General features: G+C 46.3%; 1 protein-coding gene across 2 annotated transcripts in view; it reads left to right on the top strand.

Moving 5' to 3' along the window:
• The window catches only part of LOC120931588 (death-associated protein kinase 1-like), a 63,768-nt gene that overhangs the window by 26,096 nt on the left and 19,636 nt on the right, over window positions 1–18,036 (top strand). For both annotated transcript variants that reach the window (XM_040343174.1, XM_040343175.1), the window contains 5 exons: window positions 1,132–1,242; window positions 8,855–8,935; window positions 12,517–12,732; window positions 12,880–12,973; window positions 13,501–13,664. In XM_040343174.1, coding sequence (XP_040199108.1) covers window positions 1,132–1,242; window positions 8,855–8,935; window positions 12,517–12,732; window positions 12,880–12,973; window positions 13,501–13,664 — 666 coding nt within the window. The remainder of the gene's footprint in view (window positions 1–1,131; window positions 1,243–8,854; window positions 8,936–12,516; window positions 12,733–12,879; window positions 12,974–13,500; window positions 13,665–18,036) is intronic.

Genomic DNA, 18,036 nt, shown 5'->3' with positions numbered 1-18,036 from the left:
AGATGGACACGGCAAGCCCCGCCGGTGTCCGTGGCTTCCCTGGATCTCCGACGGAACTCCCTGAAGGCCCGGAAGCCGGCGGAGAGGTGAGTACCAATCAAAAGAATTTTGATCGATCAAAAAAATGTTGATCGATCAACAAAAATGTAAGATTAATTGATGAATTAATAGTTAATTTCCACAGCCCTACTTTAAAGTAAACCTTGGTGGGTTTTACTTCCTCTTTTTTCCCTGCAAAGTAAAAGCATAATGGACTAGAAAAGAAACCACATACTAGCCCAATATGTGTCACTTACCTGCAAACCCGTGCTGTGCCCGCTGTTGTCCACATCCATCTTCACCCCTCTTCCTTTCCGGGGCTGCGGCTCTGTGACTGGCAGCCGTGTGACGTCACTTCCGCCCATGCGCGCAGGAGCCATCAGTCATGGCACTTACAAGTGAAGAAACCACAGAGGTCCATTTCTTCACAGCACATACGCCAATGACATCATCGGCGCAGAACAAGGTAAAAATTTCCAGTACCTCTAGGTAAGCCTTATTCTAGGCTTACCTATAGGTAAAAGCTAGAATCGGGGGGTTTACAACCACTTTAACTCTTTGTCTGTGAATGTCAAAGTTTTACAATGCCTCATAGGACATGTATTATTATGTGTACAGCTGGATGGCCGTAGTTTGAAGATCCCTGATCTAGAATGTAGACATTTTTTGACAGAAGGTGTGTTACTGGCCAGATCACCAGGTGATCACCAAAGGGAAAAAGCCAAAAAAAAAAGGAAAAAGAAAACCGATGTAGCCACCATATTTAATGATTGCTGCAATATATTACATTTTTGGTTTTGGTTTAATATTTCTTTAAAGTAATTATTAATTATTAATTATTTGATCTAAGATAGCTAATTGGATATTATGTGTTCACAAATGTATATCAATGGGTGGTCTTGCAGGAGACCCAGACTTGCTTGTTGCTTTCTATTAGAACCTCACCCTTTTGTACTGCTGGCAGACAGATATCTAAAGTTGCCAGACACTTACCTGTATATTGTATTAAATGCTAAGTAACTGGATGTGTTTCCTCACATTATTGCCTACCATAAAAATAACTAACATTCGCTGTGTGAATGTTCTTGACAGGACAAAGAGAGTTTTATATTCACTCTTCTGAGAAGATCAGCCACCGAGAACGTAGAACTTCTGATCACACTTGCTCTGCAATACCAGCCTGACCTGCTGAGCAGAAATTCCGTAAGTATTACTGAGAGCAGTATGACATTTTGGAAGTGGATTAAACAGTGCCAAGTCTTTCCTATACCTGTATACAAAATGAAGTATAACCTCATAAAGTGCAGCGCTATCCCAATATATCATCCAAAATGCAAATCCAATCTCCAAATCCACAACAAAATTATAGTGAAACCACATAAAATACCAAACAATACATACAAAAACAAAATGAAATCCAAAAAATGAAACCCAAAAAAGTAATCCTAATTATATAAACAAACAAACATATAGCACTAAACCCAAACTGTTAGACAGGATAATTTGGTGAGTTGAAGACTGGTTGGTGAGTTGCGCTGGGAATTGTCTTTGTTGTTTCTTCTCCCTGCAAAGCTGGGAGAAAAAACAGATAGATACTTAAGTAAAAGCAGCACATATTACACACATTACACATTGTTAGGCACGCAGTTAACTCTTTGATTGCCCCTAAATGTTAACACCTTCCCAGCCAGTGTCATTAGTACAGTGACAGTGTATAGTATTAGCACTGATCGCTGTATTAGTATCACGATTGATGTCAGTGTCAGTTAATCAGTTAGTGTACCTCACAGTCAGCATCAGCTAGCGTGAAATTGCCCACCACCCTACTATCACAGTCCCACTAAAAGTCTCTGATCACCGGGGGGCGTGGCCGGGATGGTGGACTGAGCAGACGTCTCTCCTGTGCTCTCCTGGAGTGTGATCCGAAATTCATCCTTTATCTCCTGATCGGACCTGTCTCGGGGTCCCTAACGCTCCTGAATGCCCTATAAAACCAGGGGGAATCAATCGAAGGGCAAGAGACTTAAATTCCCGCAGTACAGCCCGGAGGACGAGGTCCGTTCTGCTGACCCCCTGCCTTACACTGCGCGCCTTAGCAACATGGCGTCGCAAACGGACCACGTGGAGGAAATGGCTGGGACTTCCCCGGGTATACCTGAAGTCATGGCGGCGATCTCCTCATGCCAGGCGGCCCTAACCACCAAGATCGAGGAGGTCCAGCTGGATGTCAGCCTTATCCGCCAGGACTTCGATAAAATACGCTCGAGGGTTACTGAGGCGGAGCGGCGGCTTGGTGAGGCGGAAGATACGATCGTGGATCACGACTCCTCCATCCGGGCCCTGCAGTCCAGGGTCCGGGCCCTGGAATATCGCGCAGAGGACGCCGAGAACAGGAGCCGGCGCAATAATCTTAGGATTGTCGGCCTCCCGGAGGGGGTGGAGGGACGGGCCCCGGCTCACTTCGCAGAGGAGTTGCTCCGCTCGCTGATGCCCTCGGCCCAGCTCTCCCAATACTTTGCAGTGGAGCGCGCCCACCGTGTGCCGCCGAGGCCTGGGCCCGAGGGTGCGCCCCCACGTACCTTCATCCTGCGGCTGCTAAACTTCCGGGACCGAGATGAACTGCTCCGGGCTTCCCGAGCGGCGGGGGAGTTGCCGTACCGCAATGTCCGGCTCCTGCTGTTCCCCGACTACACCATGGAGACCCAGCGGCTGCGACGCTCGTTTGATGGAGTCAAGGCTGCCCTCCGACGCAAAGGCCTCAAGTACAGCGTCCTCTTCCCGGCGAAACTGCGCGTGGTGGATGGTGAGACGGTCCGCTTCTTTACCAACCCGAGGGACGCCTCGGCCTGGGTGGAAACGCTACCCTAGAAGTCCTGCCCTGTTGTTGCTTTGACCTAATAAGATGGTGGATCGGTCTCGCCCGGGACTTTCTTTATTGTGGGGTAAGAGTTTTTTTCCCCCTATGTCAGTACTGATTCTAACCCCAGGAGAGGCCCTGCCGAGCAGTGGGGGGACTGGTATGGGGCGGGTGGGGTGTTTTCTTTATTTGCCTGGTACAGTCTCGGCTGCTGCCGTTTTTCCCCCAATATACATCTGAGTCTACCTGGCCCTCCGGCCGCCCTGACGCTGAGGGGAATCGCATATCACATTAAAGCCTGGCGGGCCTCATCGCCAGGGCCCGTTGTCTATACACTGTCTCAAGGGCACACCATGTCCTGCTGCTATGGCCTATAGTACCTTGATCCACCATCCCTAAACGTTTGTGGTCTTCCCCTGTTTTTTTTTGGTTTGCCCTTTGAACGACTCTTCCTAGGAGGACCTAGTTTATTATTTTATTTGCAACGGACTCTCAAGATTGTACCCCTGCCTGTTCAGGAGAACGCTGATTCATATGCTTACTCAACATCACTCCAGTAGCACGGAACGTTAACTGTTCTTAGTTTAGTAATTTGACTGGTGCGGGGGTAAAGTGCCTTACTGCTTGGTGCTGGTTATATGCCCCAACCTTAGATATTGGTTGCTGAACTTTGGGAGTTATGGGACTGAAGTGCTCCTCACTGTTTAGGGGTGCACGGGGTGGGGGGAGGGGATGGTTGCCGGCTCTGTTTTGCTGGCTCTTTTGTTTTATGGTTGGTTGGTCACAATGGGTCATGTTATTGCTCTACTTTTAATCCTGTGTTGTTTGTTTGGTGCAGCGGGTGGTACTGGTGGGGCTGTGGTCGGTTCTGGCGGGCCTCGAGATGGGAGTTTTTCTCCCCCTTGGTCGGCTGGATCCTGCTGCGGCCCCGTGGCCCACTCCTGCCTAAATATCTCTGGTGTAACCTCATGGCGGAATGCTTAGTGGTGTCATGGAATGTTAGGGGACTGAACTCTGCGGTCAAGCGCTCCCTTGTAATGAATTACCTGAAGAGGTTGCGCCCCCAGGTGTGTATCCTCCAGGAGACGCACCTGGTGGGCTCTCGGGTCCTTAGTCTAAAAAGGGCGTGGGTGGGTGCGCACTACCATGCTCCTTATTCTAATTATGCGAGAGGGGTTAGTATTTTAGTGCACAGGTCCTTGCCCTTTAAACTAGTGGAGGTAAAACTCGACCCCGGGGGCAAGTACGTGATTCTACATGCTCTCATATCGGAGGTCCCGTTGGTAGTGGTGGGGATATATTTACCCCCACCGGCTGATGTTGATGTCTTGCACTCCATTATGCAGAAGGTTACGCTCTATAATGTGGATAATGTACTGGTTATGGGGGATTTTAACCTGGTCCCGTCTAGGGACCTGGACAGGCTCCGTGCCTCTGGCCCCCAGCAGAACGGTTTGGCTAACTGGGCCGAGGCCTTTGCAATGACGGATGCCTGGCGTCACTTCCATCCCTCAGACAGAGAATACACCTGCCTCTCTAGCACATATCGGACCTTGTCCCGCATCGACCTGGCATTTGTCTCCCGCGCTCTGATCCGCAGGGTGGTCGGTGCTCAGATCCTCTCTAGGGGGATCTCGGACCATGCTCCGATGTCTGTTACGCTGCAGTTGTCCCTCGCGGTGGGTGTACGGGTGTGGAGGTTATCCAAGTACTGGATCATGGACCCCGAGATACAGGAGGCGATGCCGGAGGCTCTGTGTAACTACTGGCTACAGAATGAACACACAGTTTCCCCCCTGATTGGATGGGATGCCTTTAAGGCTTGGCTGAGGGGAGATTTCATGGCTCGGATAGCGGTGCGCAAACGGGAATCCATGCAGTCCCTGAGAGACCTAGAGGAACGGGCAAGAATGAGGGAGGCGGAGTATGTGCGGTGCCCTGACTCGGCGCACTATGTGCCCTGGCAGGATGCTCTTAGGGACTTATCTCTACTCAGGGTAGACCTCACCCAGAAATCTATGCTGGAGACCGCCCAGAGGGTCTTTGAGTACGGAGACAAAAATGGTAAGTTGCTTGCGTGGCTAGCTAGGGGACAGGTGCCCTTGACTCACATTGGCAGGCTTAGGGACAGCACAGGCACGCTACTGACGTCACCCCCTGACATTGGGGCTAGATTTCTAGAATACTATCAGGCTCTCTACTCCTCTAGGGCACACTACGGTACGGACGAGCTGTTATGTTACCTGGAGGGGATCTCCCTCCCGTCTTTGGACGGGGAACAAAGCGCTGCTCTGGAGGCAGATATTACTCTGGAGGAGGTGCAGGGGGCCATGGCTTCCATGCAGTCCGGGAAAACTCCGGGACCGGATGGAATACCCATTGAGCTATACTCGACGTACCAGGAGCTCCTTGCTCCCAGGCTGACCTCGCTGCTGCAGCAATTTCATGAGCTGGACTCCCTCCCTGACTCTATGTCTGAAGCCATAGTGGTGTTGGTGCCCAAGCCCGGTAAGGACCCCGAGGACTGTGCCTCATATAGGCCTATATCTTTAATTAATGCTGATGCCAAGGTCCTCGCGAAAATACTGGCAATTAGGCTTAGTACAGTGATTGAACACTTAATCCAGGTGGACCAGACTGGGTTTATGCCGGGCAAGGGCACAGACATCAACATTAGACGCCTCTTCCTCAACCTAGCTACATCACACGATAACGGGGGTAAGAGAGTCATTGCCTCGCTCGACGCCGAGAAGGCTTTCGATTCTGTGGAATGGAGATATCTTTGGGAGGTGTTGCGCCGGTTCGGGGTGGGACCTAAATTTCTTAGTTGGCTGGGCATGCTGTATAGAGCCCCTAGGGCCAGGATCAGGGTGAACAATTTCCTCTCCGATTTTTTTCTCCTCCAGAGGGGGACCCGACAAGGCTGCCCCCTGTCACCAAGTCTATTCGCCCTGGCCTTGGAACCCCTTGCGGTCTTGGTCAGGGAGTCGCGCCGCGTCATTTGGCTTCGGGTCGGCCCTCTGGAGGAGAAAATTTCGCTCTACGCGGACGACACTCTGCTGTACCTTCAGGATGCAGGAGATTCATTGTCGGCAGCCCTCGAAATATTTGACCTCTTTGGTAAGTTTTCTGGGATACGAATAAATTGGGCTAAGTCCTCCCTGTTTCCCCTGGACGCTGGAGCCGGGGAGTCGGCTCCCCGGACCCAGTTACAGTGGGTTGAGGAGTTCACCTACTTAGGGATCAAGGTCTCTAGAGACCTTCACTCCTTCCATCGTCTTAACCTAAAACCGGTTTTCGAGCGCCTCAAGGATCACTGTGCCCGCTGGTCCACTCTCCCGCTTAATCTGCTGGGGCGTATTAACGTCTTGAAAATGATATACTTGCCCAAATTCACATACATATTCAGGAATTGCCCAGTTTGGATCCCCTCCTCTTTTTTTAAGGAATTGGATAGCTGCATTGGCTCTTTTCTGTGGAGGGGCTCGACCCCTCGACTGGCTAAATCGACTCTTCAGTTGCCTCTTGGCTCTGGGGGATTGGCTCTACCTAATTTCCTTGTGTACTATTGGGCGGCCATACTGGTTACTGTGCGCTGGTGGTTCCAGCAGTCTAGGGCCAATGCAGCTGTTTGCCTTGAGGCGGCTATAGTGGGATCTCTCACTGAACTCAGTAATTTGGCGTACAGGGGGGCGTCGGCGTATCCTTCGTTGCCAACCCCCTCCAAGACTACCTTGCGGGTGTGGGGGACGGCCAGGCGCCGGTTCATGTCACCGGCCCGGTGGTCTCCGTACACTCCCCTGTGGGGTAACCCCTCCCTGGGGCAATTTAGAACTATCCCCGACCCTCAGCTCTGGGCCAGATATGGGATTAAGCTGCTGAAGGACATTGTCTCCGCGGGGGTGCTGCTCCCCTATGGAGAGCTGGCAAGTAAATATGGCCTGCCGGGCTGGATGCTCTTCCGCTACTTCCAACTGAGACATGCCTTCAGGGCCCAGTTTGGAGCCCCTATTGTCTTGGGTTTGGATGTGGTGGAGGATCTCTTGGCCCAGAGCACATTGGCCAAGCCCCTCTCGGAGTTGTACGCAACTCTGCTGAGTAAGGACTCCCCGAAGATGGAATCGCTCTGGGAAAAGTGGGAGAGGGACATCCCGTCTCTGGATAGAGAAGCCTGGGATGACTGTTTTGAGGATAGCTATAGACTAGTGATATCATCTAGAGACAGGCTAATACAGGCAAAGTTCCTCCATAGGGTATATTATACGCCTCAGAGGCTGCATGGAATATTTCCTCAACGCTCTTCAAACTGCCCGCGTTGCCAGGCCCCCCAGGCCGATTATATGCATATGTTTTGGGCCTGCCCAAGGCTCTCGGACTTTTGGTCCGCCGTATTCGACTTCATTAAGGTCCGTATGCAGCTGGACGTCCCGGTGGAGCCGGCCCTGGCCCTCCTGGGGGTACAGGATGATGACCAAAGGCCCCGATTTACTAAAACCCTGTTGTCAATGCTGCTCTTCTACGCCAAAAAGGCTATTCTAATTAAATGGAACTCTAGGGCGCCCCCCACGGTGGGAGCATGGATGGACCTAATAAATGCGGCCTTACCCCTCTACAAAATTACGTATGTTAATAGAGGGTGCCCATTGAAATATGAGCGGGTCTGGGGCCCATGGATTGACCCCTTGTAGACCGTAACCAGAGAGCGCTGGACTGTTGTGTGGGGATGGCCGTGGGCTCTGTTCCTCCCGCCCCCCCCCCTCCCTCCCTTGTAATTCTCCTTTATGTTGGTGCTGCCCAAATGGTTTCATACACCCTGTGAAATGTCTTGCGGAGCTTGTCACATGTTTCATGATCTGTTTTCTATTTTTGCCACTGTACCCTGCTTTTTGCTTTTTACAATTCCTTCCCCTTATCCCCGTTCCTCCCTCCCCCCCTCCCCCTATCTCACCGTATACATTCCAAAATGACTTCTGATGCCTTCATCTAATTATAATTTGTCTTTAGATCTCAGCCCTTAGTTTTTCTACATAGCTCCAAGATCTCTTAAATTCCCTCCAATTATCCCACTTCTTATCTTGAGCTATGTTATTGCCTTCTACTCCTTCTCTCATTTCTTCCATTCTATAGGTCTCTTCCACGGAGTCTATCCATTCCCAGATTGGGGGACATTCTTCCTCCTGCCATTTTCTCGGTATTATCCTTTTCGCGGCATTTAGTAGATGTGGGACTAGGGTTTTCTTATAATTTTTAGTTTTTTCCTCTCCCCCATGGAACAGTACTACCCAAGGGTCCAGTTTAATTTTTCCTTTTGTAATCTCTTCTATGCATCCTAAAAATTTTTTCCAGAATACCTCTACTTTAGGACATTTCCACCACAGATGGGCCATGGTTCCCGGGGTCCTACATCCCCTCCAACACTCTCCCGTTTGTTCGTCATTAAATTTGGATAACTTATCCGGGGTTCCCTGCTTTTTGCTGATGTATGTAATGTGCCATGTAATCTTGTTGACTCAATAAAGACCAACCTTGTTTGTAAAAGTCTCTGATCACCGCCATTACTAGTATAGTGTTATAGCTGCGTAAATTCCAGTATATATACCATAATTTGTAGACGCACAAACAAATTAATATACACCTATTAGGATTTTAGTTTACTGTTGCTCCATCTCAATGCAAGACTCTCTTGACATAGCCACCATAGTGACGAAACACGCTGAGGTGGAGAAAATGTATCTGTAATAAAAATACAAAACCTTTCTCACCCCGAACCGATAATAATTACATAATCAGACACAACTATTAACATATATCTACAGTTTTTGTGTAGCATGATTTTTGTAGCCAGCTCTCTCCATTTGTTATCAGGGTTGGGGTAAAACTTGCATGGGTGTTGTTTTTGTCAAAATAAGTAAAGAATTTTCCTCTCTAAGGTTTTAATTGGTTTTAATTTTTTTTTAGGAGGGTCTCACTGCTCTTGATGAAGCTCGGAAAATAAAAGCCCCACTTAGGGTTATAAGACTGATCCAAAACCAAACACAGGTATGTGACATATATTATTAAACAAACAAGGTCCGGTCACCCTGCTATAATTCCTTCTGCATCCTCTCTAGGATTGCACAATACGTGTGCTTTTGCACGTTCAGGTGGTTGTAAACCTCTGAAATGAAAATTGAACGAAGCATATCCTTCTATAGTGTGCCTCGATCTAAAGCACTTCCAAAGTCACTCCTGACAGGTTATGCCAACTCAAAATAATCCAGGTGGACGAGGAAGGGGGGCGCCAGCACACAGCCCCTGATTGACAGCCACAGCTATGCATGTCTTCCTATGAGACGGTATAGAGTTCCCTGCTCTATGTTGTACAATGTGTGACATCAGATCCCCACTCCCTGCCTTCAGAAATACACTTAAAAGGGCTGTGGACAAAAGTTGGCTGCAGATAAAGAAGTACAATTTATGTAGGAGGATTTGTTTAATCTCTGTGCATCACCAGATTTTAGCCACTTCAGTGGGTACATGTAAGGGTTAACAACCACTTAGAACAGGGGTGTCAAACTCAATTTCATCGTGAGCCACATCAGCATTATGATTGTTCTCAAAAGGGTCGGTTGTATCTATAAGATTAGATGTCCAGCGCATCCCCTCCCCTTACATTAGATGTCAAGAGTCACCCCACCATCAGAGGTTGAGTCCCCCACTCTCCCTTACATCACAGTGCACCCCCCTTTCCCTATTCTGCTGCTGGGAAGAAGCTGAATGCATTGCTTGAAAGCAGAAATGAGGCGTCTGGAGGAGGACCAGAAGAGGTCTGGAGCTCTCCTGCAGTTGCAGGAGAGGCGCGAGGGCCACATGAAATGGCCTGGAGGGCCAGATTCAGCTTGTGGGCCTTGTGTTTGACACCTGTGACTTAGAAGATTCCTCTGAATATTCACATTCAAAGTATGATAAATATGATGAATAAAGTGTTATGGGTAAAGGAGAGAAGTGTTAAAACCCTTTCAGGTTTTTTTTCTGTCTCTACCCATTGTGCAGATTTCCCTTTTCTTGTGCATTAGGAAATAAAAGGAAATCTCAGAAAATCTCCCTCATTTTTTGCTGCAATAAAAACTTTTTATTCACTTTCTGTATTTCTAACAAAGTGCACCAAACTGTAAAAAGCATTCAGTCCTCACAGTGTGGGTATAAGACAATCAAACAGTATTTCCAAGGTATGTTCACAATGTACGCCTCAGCATGACGACAGATTGGCCCCTACCCTACGTGTTACGCCACAGGGTCATGTGACTTCCTCTGGTATTTCCCCCTATGCTACTATGCTATATGCTGAGTTTGAACATTGCTATTCAAACAGATTTAAAGGGATACTAGCACAATAGCATTTGGGAGTGCAGCACCACTTTTAAATACAATTGTGCACCTCATAGATCATAAAGGGGATAAGACAACTCACCTCTTTTAAAGAAACACTAAAGATGCCCCCATCGGAGACTTATCACCTGTACCAGATTACACATTTTCTGCAGTCCGTAAACAAGGATCAGGTTGACATAACCACAAGGACCCTATTGGAGAATAAGTGTATATGCAGCATTGATTCACAGTGGGAGATATCAGAGTTATAGGTGTTGTTCAATTGCCAAGGTAACAAGCCTTACTATCAAACGGCATGGGAATTGGACCTGTGTGAGACAATTGAAGAGGAGATGTGGATAAAGGGGTCCACCATGGTGCATAAGGGCATACTCAATACTTCCCTTGTGGACGCAAATTACAAACACTGGCATGTCGTAGGCGATCCTCAGCCATCTTCAAACTCTCATATTTTTAATTTTTCTAGCAGCCAAAATAACTAAAGCGTGAGCAAGGAAATCGCCCGTGATTATTGTCACGCTGGTGAAACATTAAATATTGCGGATTATGGCTGGCTAGCTTCCGCAAAAATAAACAAGCTACGTTTCAAAAAGTGTGGAACCCCTGGATTGCTTACCTCCGAGACCCCTAGATGTTGGGTCACCTTGATGACAGAGGCCCGGGCCGAGGGGGCCAACATCGCCCTTTTCGCTTTCTTTCTTTCTTTCTTTCTTTCTTTCTTTCTTTCTTTCTTTCTCTTTTTCCCCTCATATTTCCTCAGGAGCGAGGATTGTGATATGGGGCATTAGGTTTACTTCCTGACAATAATATACCCCTACCTCTCCATGTACTTGGCTATGAGTGACAGTTTATTGAAATGTTATTTCATAATTTTTTCATTTTTTTATCTTACGTTTGTAACCAGTTGCTGATACTTCTGGGTTTATAGCTGCGACATATGGATGCTTTTACTAGGTAGAGCCTAAATGTTAGGCTAAATTATGCTTGATGTAGCTCCTCTTACGTTATGGCCTATGGTTATATTGGAGGAAGCATCAGCTCTTTGGCATTTATTTGACATTCTTTATTCTTTTGTATACCGTACAAAACTTTGCAATAAAAATTATTGGAAAAGATTTTTACTCCTGGAGTATATGAGTTTGGCAATTCTAGAGAAATGCTTAAACAATGCATTACAATTTAACTAAACCCATTCGATTTTAGTCAACTATAATCTAGGAGATTTTAGTCGACTAAAATATGACTAAAACTATAGCAATTCAGATGACTAAAATACAACTAAAACTAAAATGGCATTTTAGTCAAAAGACTATGGCCCGGATTCACAACGGACTTACGACGGCGTATCTCCACGTACGCCGCCGTAAGTCCGAATCCGAGCCGTTGTATCTATGCGCCTGATTCATAGAATCCGTTACGCATTGATTTGGGCAAGATACGAGCGGCGTAAGTCTCTTACGCCGTCGTATCTTGGGGTGCAAATTTACGCTTGCCACTAGGTGGCGCTTCCGTTGATTTCGTGTTGAATATGCAAATGAGCTAGATACGCCTATTCACGAACGTACGTGCGCCCGGCGTATCAAGATACGTTGTTTACGTAAGGCGTCTGACCGGCGTAAAGTTACCCCTCATAAAGCAGGGGTAAGTCATGTTAGGTATGGACGTCGGAAACGTCCGAACAGCGTCGTATTTTACGTCGTTTGCGTAAGTGTAGGTTACGTTCACGTCGACTAAGCATTGAGCGGGCGTAATTTACATTGAAAATTCGACGTGATACTGAGCATGCGCGAGCATGCGCCGTTCGTTAAGCGCGTCATTTACGTGGGGTCACGAATCATTTACATACAACACCACCCCTACCAGCCTACTTTGAATTAGGCAGGCTTACGCCGGCTCATATGCGCTACGCCGACGTAACTTAGGGAGCAAGTGCTTTGTGAATACTGTACTTGCCTCACTAAGTTACGTCAGCGTTGCGCATATGAGATGCGCTACGCCCGACTACATTTACGCCGCTGTACGAGAATCTGGCCCTATGACTAAAACTAAATAGAAATTTTATGTCAAAATTAACACTGCTACCTGCACCTTTCTCCTGTTCCCATAGCTTCTGAATAGCAATAACTTTAGATACTTGGCTGAGCATTCATGTTTGTGTGAGTGCTGGGCAACACAGGGGTAGTCCTATCGCGCCTATGTGTCCAATCAACTTTAAATGTCTATAGTAAATTTTATTCTAATCTGTTTAGGAGCAGCAGATGGTGTTCTTGAAAGACCGACCGTTGCCTTTTCCTGTTATGGAGTCTGGTAATTCTGTTATGGAGTCTGGTAATTCTGTTATGGAGGTTGATAATCATATTATGGAGGTTGTTACTCGGAGTGGAAAGACTAGGAAGAAGGTGAAGCTCTTTATCTGTGGGCATAGTGGAGTTGGAAAAACCACATTTGTCAACACACTAAAAGAGGTAAATGAAAGCTATACAAGCAGAATTTAAATTCCAAATCTTAACATCACATAGTTGTTGCTGATTTGTCCTACTCTACTACTAGGATTTTCTAGCTACAGCTAACGCTATATATTCGTTATTTTAATCCCCATTTTTATTTAACAGACTGGGCTACTTTCAAGATTTCAGTATTATTTTAATGGAACTGAATCTCCTCCATCTACACAAGGGGTGTCCTGTTCACAGACTGATCTAAAAGGTAAGTGGCTACACATTTAACTTTTTACGTGGTGGTGAGTCAACAATTATGCCGCGTACACACGATTGGATTTTCCGTTGGAAAAACCTTGGATGGTCTTTCCGACGGAATTCCGCTCAAGCTTGGTCTGCATACACACAGTCACACAAAAGTTCTCTGAACTTTCGACGGTCAAGAACGCGGTGACGTACAACACTACGACAAGATGAGAAAATTAAGTTCAATGCTTCCGAGCATGCGTCAAATTATTTCCGAGCATGCGTCGGAATTTTGCACGTCGGAATTGCTACAGACAATTGGAATTTTTTCCGTCTAAAAATTTGAGAACCAGCTCACAAATTTTTGTTGGCCGAAATTCCATCAGGAAAAGTCTGATAAAGCATACACACGGTCGGAATTTCCGACCAAAAGCTCACATCAGACTTTTCTTGTCGGAAATTCCGACCGTTTGTACGGGCATAGGACTGACATTTTTGTGAGTTCAAAATAAATTGAATAATTTTTTCCTTTCTGTCCTCTTTCTTCAGATGGTTCCTTGGTTATATGGGACTTTGCTGGGCAAATGGAGTACTGTTTTACTCATTCTCTACTTCTCAACACAAGTGGACCTAATACTATATATTGTGTGGTCTTTAGTCTTAAAGGAATTGAGAGTGACCTGCATGGAGCACAAAGGCAAGCAATTGACCAGGTACAGAAGTCCCACTGTCTTTTAACTAAAATATTATTAGCAGACAACTGATAAAGGTTTACAAAGTTCCTATGTCTTCTCTCTTATTCATATGCTTTAGTAAATCAACTTCACTAGTCACAACTAAACATAAGAAACCATAGTAGTATGTTTTTCTAGATTGACATTTGGTGACTTTATCACCACCATACTTTTATTTTTTGTTAAATATTTAGATCAAAATACACCTGCTTCTGTAGCATTTTTGAGACTTTTCTTTGCTAGAAAGGAAACATTATTATTTAACCACTTCCCACCCGGCCTATAGTAGCAGAATGACGGCTGGAAAGTGGTTCAGTTATCTGACAGGGCAACATATGACGTCCAGCAGGATAAGCCACGATCGCGCGCCCACAGTGGTGGCGATCGTGGTGTGGTATATCAGTCTGACACACAGCATCTCCAATCTAGGTAAAGTGACTCTGACCGAGGCTCTTTACCACGTGATCACCTGTGTCCAATCACAGCTGATCACAGTGTAAACAGGAAAAGACGTGTATCGGCTTTTCCTCTACTTGCGCTGACAGACACAAGTAGAGGAGAGACGATTGGCTGCTCTCCTGAAAGGGGGGGTCTGCACTGATTGATTACCAGTGCAGCCCCCCCCCCCTCGAGAAAACCCACCCAGGACCACCAGGGATGTCCACCCATGGCCACCAGGGATGCCCCCCCATGAGCAACCAGGTAAGCCCACTAGAGCCCACCAGGGATGGCAATCATTTCCCATTAGGGATGGCACTCTGTGCCCATCAGTGATCCCTGCCAGCACCTTTGATCAGTGCTGCTCTTCAGTGCCACCTATCAGTGCCCATCAGTGCTGTCTATGAGTGCCCATCAGTGCTGTATATTAAAGCCACCTATCAGTACCCATCAGTGCTGCTTATCAGTGCCTATCAGTGCTGCATATAAGTGCCTCCTCATCAGTGCCAATCAGTACTGCCTCATCAGTGATGGGCAGTGCAGCCTCATGAGTGCCCATCAGAAAAGGAGAAAACATACTTATTTACAAAGGTTTGTAACAGAAACAAAGAAAGAAATGTTGGTATTTTTTTAATTTGTAGCACAAAAAATAAAAACTGCAGAGGTGATCAAATAACACCAAAAGAAAGTTCTATTTGTGGGAAAAAAAATTATAAAAATGTTGATTGGGTACAGCATCACATGACCGCGCAATTGTCATTCAAAATGTGAGAGCTCTGAGAGCTGGAAATTGGTCTGGGCTGGAAGGTGTATACGTTCTCTGTATTGAAGTGGTTAAGGTGATTAGATGTTGCACCTATAAAATCCCATCCTCAAATTCTCTTTACCAATATTATTATTTAAAGAACATCTATCACTTATCATTGAACAGTGCCCTAAGGGCTTGGAATGGGAAAGGCAGACATTGTACTTGGTTTCAGTAATGAAAGTTTAAGTGTACTTTAGAAGAGTTAGGCTGCTTTCACACTGAGGCGCTGGATGCGCTGGCGGTATAGCGCCGCTATTTTTAGCACCGATATACCGTCGTTTTTGCCGTGATTTGCGGGCGCTAGCGCGGTGATTTTAACCCCTGCTAGCGGCCAAAAAGGTTAAAACTGCCCGCAAAAATGCCGCTTTGCAGCATTTTGCGGGCGTTTTGGAGGCTCTACCCCATTGATTTCAATGGGCAGAGGCGCTGTAGGAGCGGTAATTATAACGCTCCTACAGTGCCTCAAAGATGCGGCTGGCAGGAGTTTTTTTTACCCTCCTGCCAGCGAAACGCTCCAGTGTGAAAGCTCTCAGGCTTTCACACTAGATAGAATGTAGCGGCTCTTTCAGAGCGCATTGCAGGCACTATTTTTAGCGCAATAGCGCCTGCAAAGCGCCTCAGTGTGAAAGCAGCCTAAATTTAACCACTTGACCACTGGAAGGTTCCACCTGATAATGGCCAGGGATTTTTTTGTTATTCAGCACTGTGCTAATTTAACCACTTCTCCACCGGGCCTATTCTGGCACTTCTCTCCTTCATGTAAAAATTTTGCTAGAAAATTAATCAGAACCCCCAAACATTATATATTTTTTTTAGAAGACACCCTAGGGAATAAAATGGCGGTCATTGCAACTTTTTTTCTCGCACGGTATTTGCGCAATCATTTTTTAAATGCCTTTTTTTGGAAAAAAAAAACGGTTTCATGAATTAAAAAATAACAAAACAGTAAAGTTAGCCCAATTTTTTGTATAATGTGAAAGATGATGTTACGCTGAGTAAATAGATACCTAACATGTCACGCTTTAAAATTGCGCACACTCATGGAATGGCGCCAAACTTCGGTACTTAAAAATCTCCATAGGCGACGCTTAAATTTTTTTTACAGGTTACTATTTTCGAGTTACAGAGGAGGTCTAGTGCTAGAATTGTTGCACACGCTCTAACGCACGCAACAATACCTCACATGTGGGGTTTGAACGGCGTTTATATATGTGGACGGGACTTACATGCGTGTTCGCTTCTGAGCGCGAGCTACCAGGGACAGGGGTGTTTAAAATAAATAAATAAATGTAATTGTATTTTTATTCTCCGTTCTCCGGGCCTCCGATGGAGAGCCCGGAGAAGCACCGGATGGCGACAGGAGGGGGGACGTCCCCTCCCACTGCCTATAAGAATGATCAAGTGGTGGAACTGCCACTATGATCGTTCTCATTGTGCACAGAATCGCCGGCAGAAGACAATGATATCTGAATGAAGCCTGTAACTGCAGGCATCATTTAGATATCACCGCACAAAGTCGAGGACGTCATATGACGTCCTCTGTGGAAAAGTGGTTAATTAGCAATTGCGTACTATGCAAATGGCATTTTTATAATTTTTTTCAGGCAAATAGAGTTTCTTTTGGTGGTATTTAATCACCACTGGGTTTTTTATGAGTACACAAATATTTTTTTTTTTATCTTTTCATGTGACAAAAAGGAAGAAATGACACTTAGCTACAATGTAAAGTAGTAAGTGTACAGCTTGTATAACAGTGTAAATTTGCTGTCTCCTCAAAATAACTCAACACACAGCCATTAATGTCTAAACCGCTGGCAACAGAGTAAGGGAGTGTTTTAACCCCTGTCGGATTTTTTTCTGCAATCTGTGTCCCAGTGGGCAGATTTTCATTTACTTCCTAATCCATAGCCAATACAGGAAGATAGAGAACCCCCCCCCCCCCATGAGGGAAGCCCTTGGTTGGCCCTAGGATGACCAGATCTAGCATTGGAAGATTTCCCCTTATGCCTGTTCTGGGGACAACTCATAATGTGGGATTGTTTTTTTACTTTTACTTTTGATGATAATGGTAAACAAGACAAATAGAGAGGGTGAATCTCCCTAATGGGGATACAGACAGCAATAAAAATCTGACAAGTTTTCTAATCCCTCTGCACTCTATCCCCAAAAAAAATCCTTTAGTGACACTTTAAACCAGTGATGGCACTTGGATGGAAGATGACGTGGTAGCAATTGAAGTAGTAGAGAAAGTGACTGCTCTTGGGTTATAACCTTGGGTTAGACCCGACTGTGACAGTGATTCACACACCAATGGAAGTATCATTGTGTTGTGCTTATTAGCAAGAGTGGGCTGTCATGCACATAAGTTTGTGTAGCTCCTACCCCAACTTTCTGGGAGCCTGGTGGTGACCCCCAGAGGCAAGGAGGGATGACATACTTTTTCAGAGCGCAGGTTACTAGACATGGTGCGTGATGAACAAGATAGAAAATTGGGCGGCAGTCACTTTTATGCTTGAACAGAGAAAAGTTTTTTTCTCACAACAGGAAAAATGCGGGAGAGAGGGGAAAGGGCACAGGACACCCTTAGTCAAAAATAGTAACGATCAGCAGACAGGCTCCTTAGACAAAACGGTGAAATAAGGCAGACAGCAGTACCGTAAAAGAGCCTTTAAGCTGAATCAACACATCTGTACTCTGTAGAATAGGCTGTCTGCTATGGTAACTGAATTTAACTCATAAAAAGTGCAGGAACTCTTGACACTTTCCCAGGCTCTTCATGGGTCACCGGTCCATGCAAGAGTCACCTCTGGTACTTCATCTCAGGTCTCCATCCTTTCCTTCATGCCTATTGAGTAGACTTTCTCTTGCAGAACCTTGAGCACATGGTTAGGGCTCAGGCTTTAGGCCTACCCAGCAGGAGCGGTTTCACACACATCCCACCCAGACCGCAGACTGGGCGGGGAAGACCCCAACCACCTGACTCCAAATAAATACCTTCTCCCAGCATTCACAGCAGCCAGTCTGATGATATGTTTGTTCATAACCTGAATTCACTGTAGCTCATCATATTAATGTCAAAGGCAACAGCGCTACCTACTGACATAA

This window comes from Rana temporaria, chromosome 3, assembly GCF_905171775.1.
Source record: "Rana temporaria chromosome 3, aRanTem1.1, whole genome shotgun sequence".
In the NCBI taxonomy this organism is placed as follows: domain Eukaryota; kingdom Metazoa; phylum Chordata; class Amphibia; order Anura; family Ranidae; genus Rana; species Rana temporaria.
The sequence above is the reverse complement of the archived record's forward strand: the minus strand, read 5'-3'. Positions and strand labels throughout refer to the sequence as shown.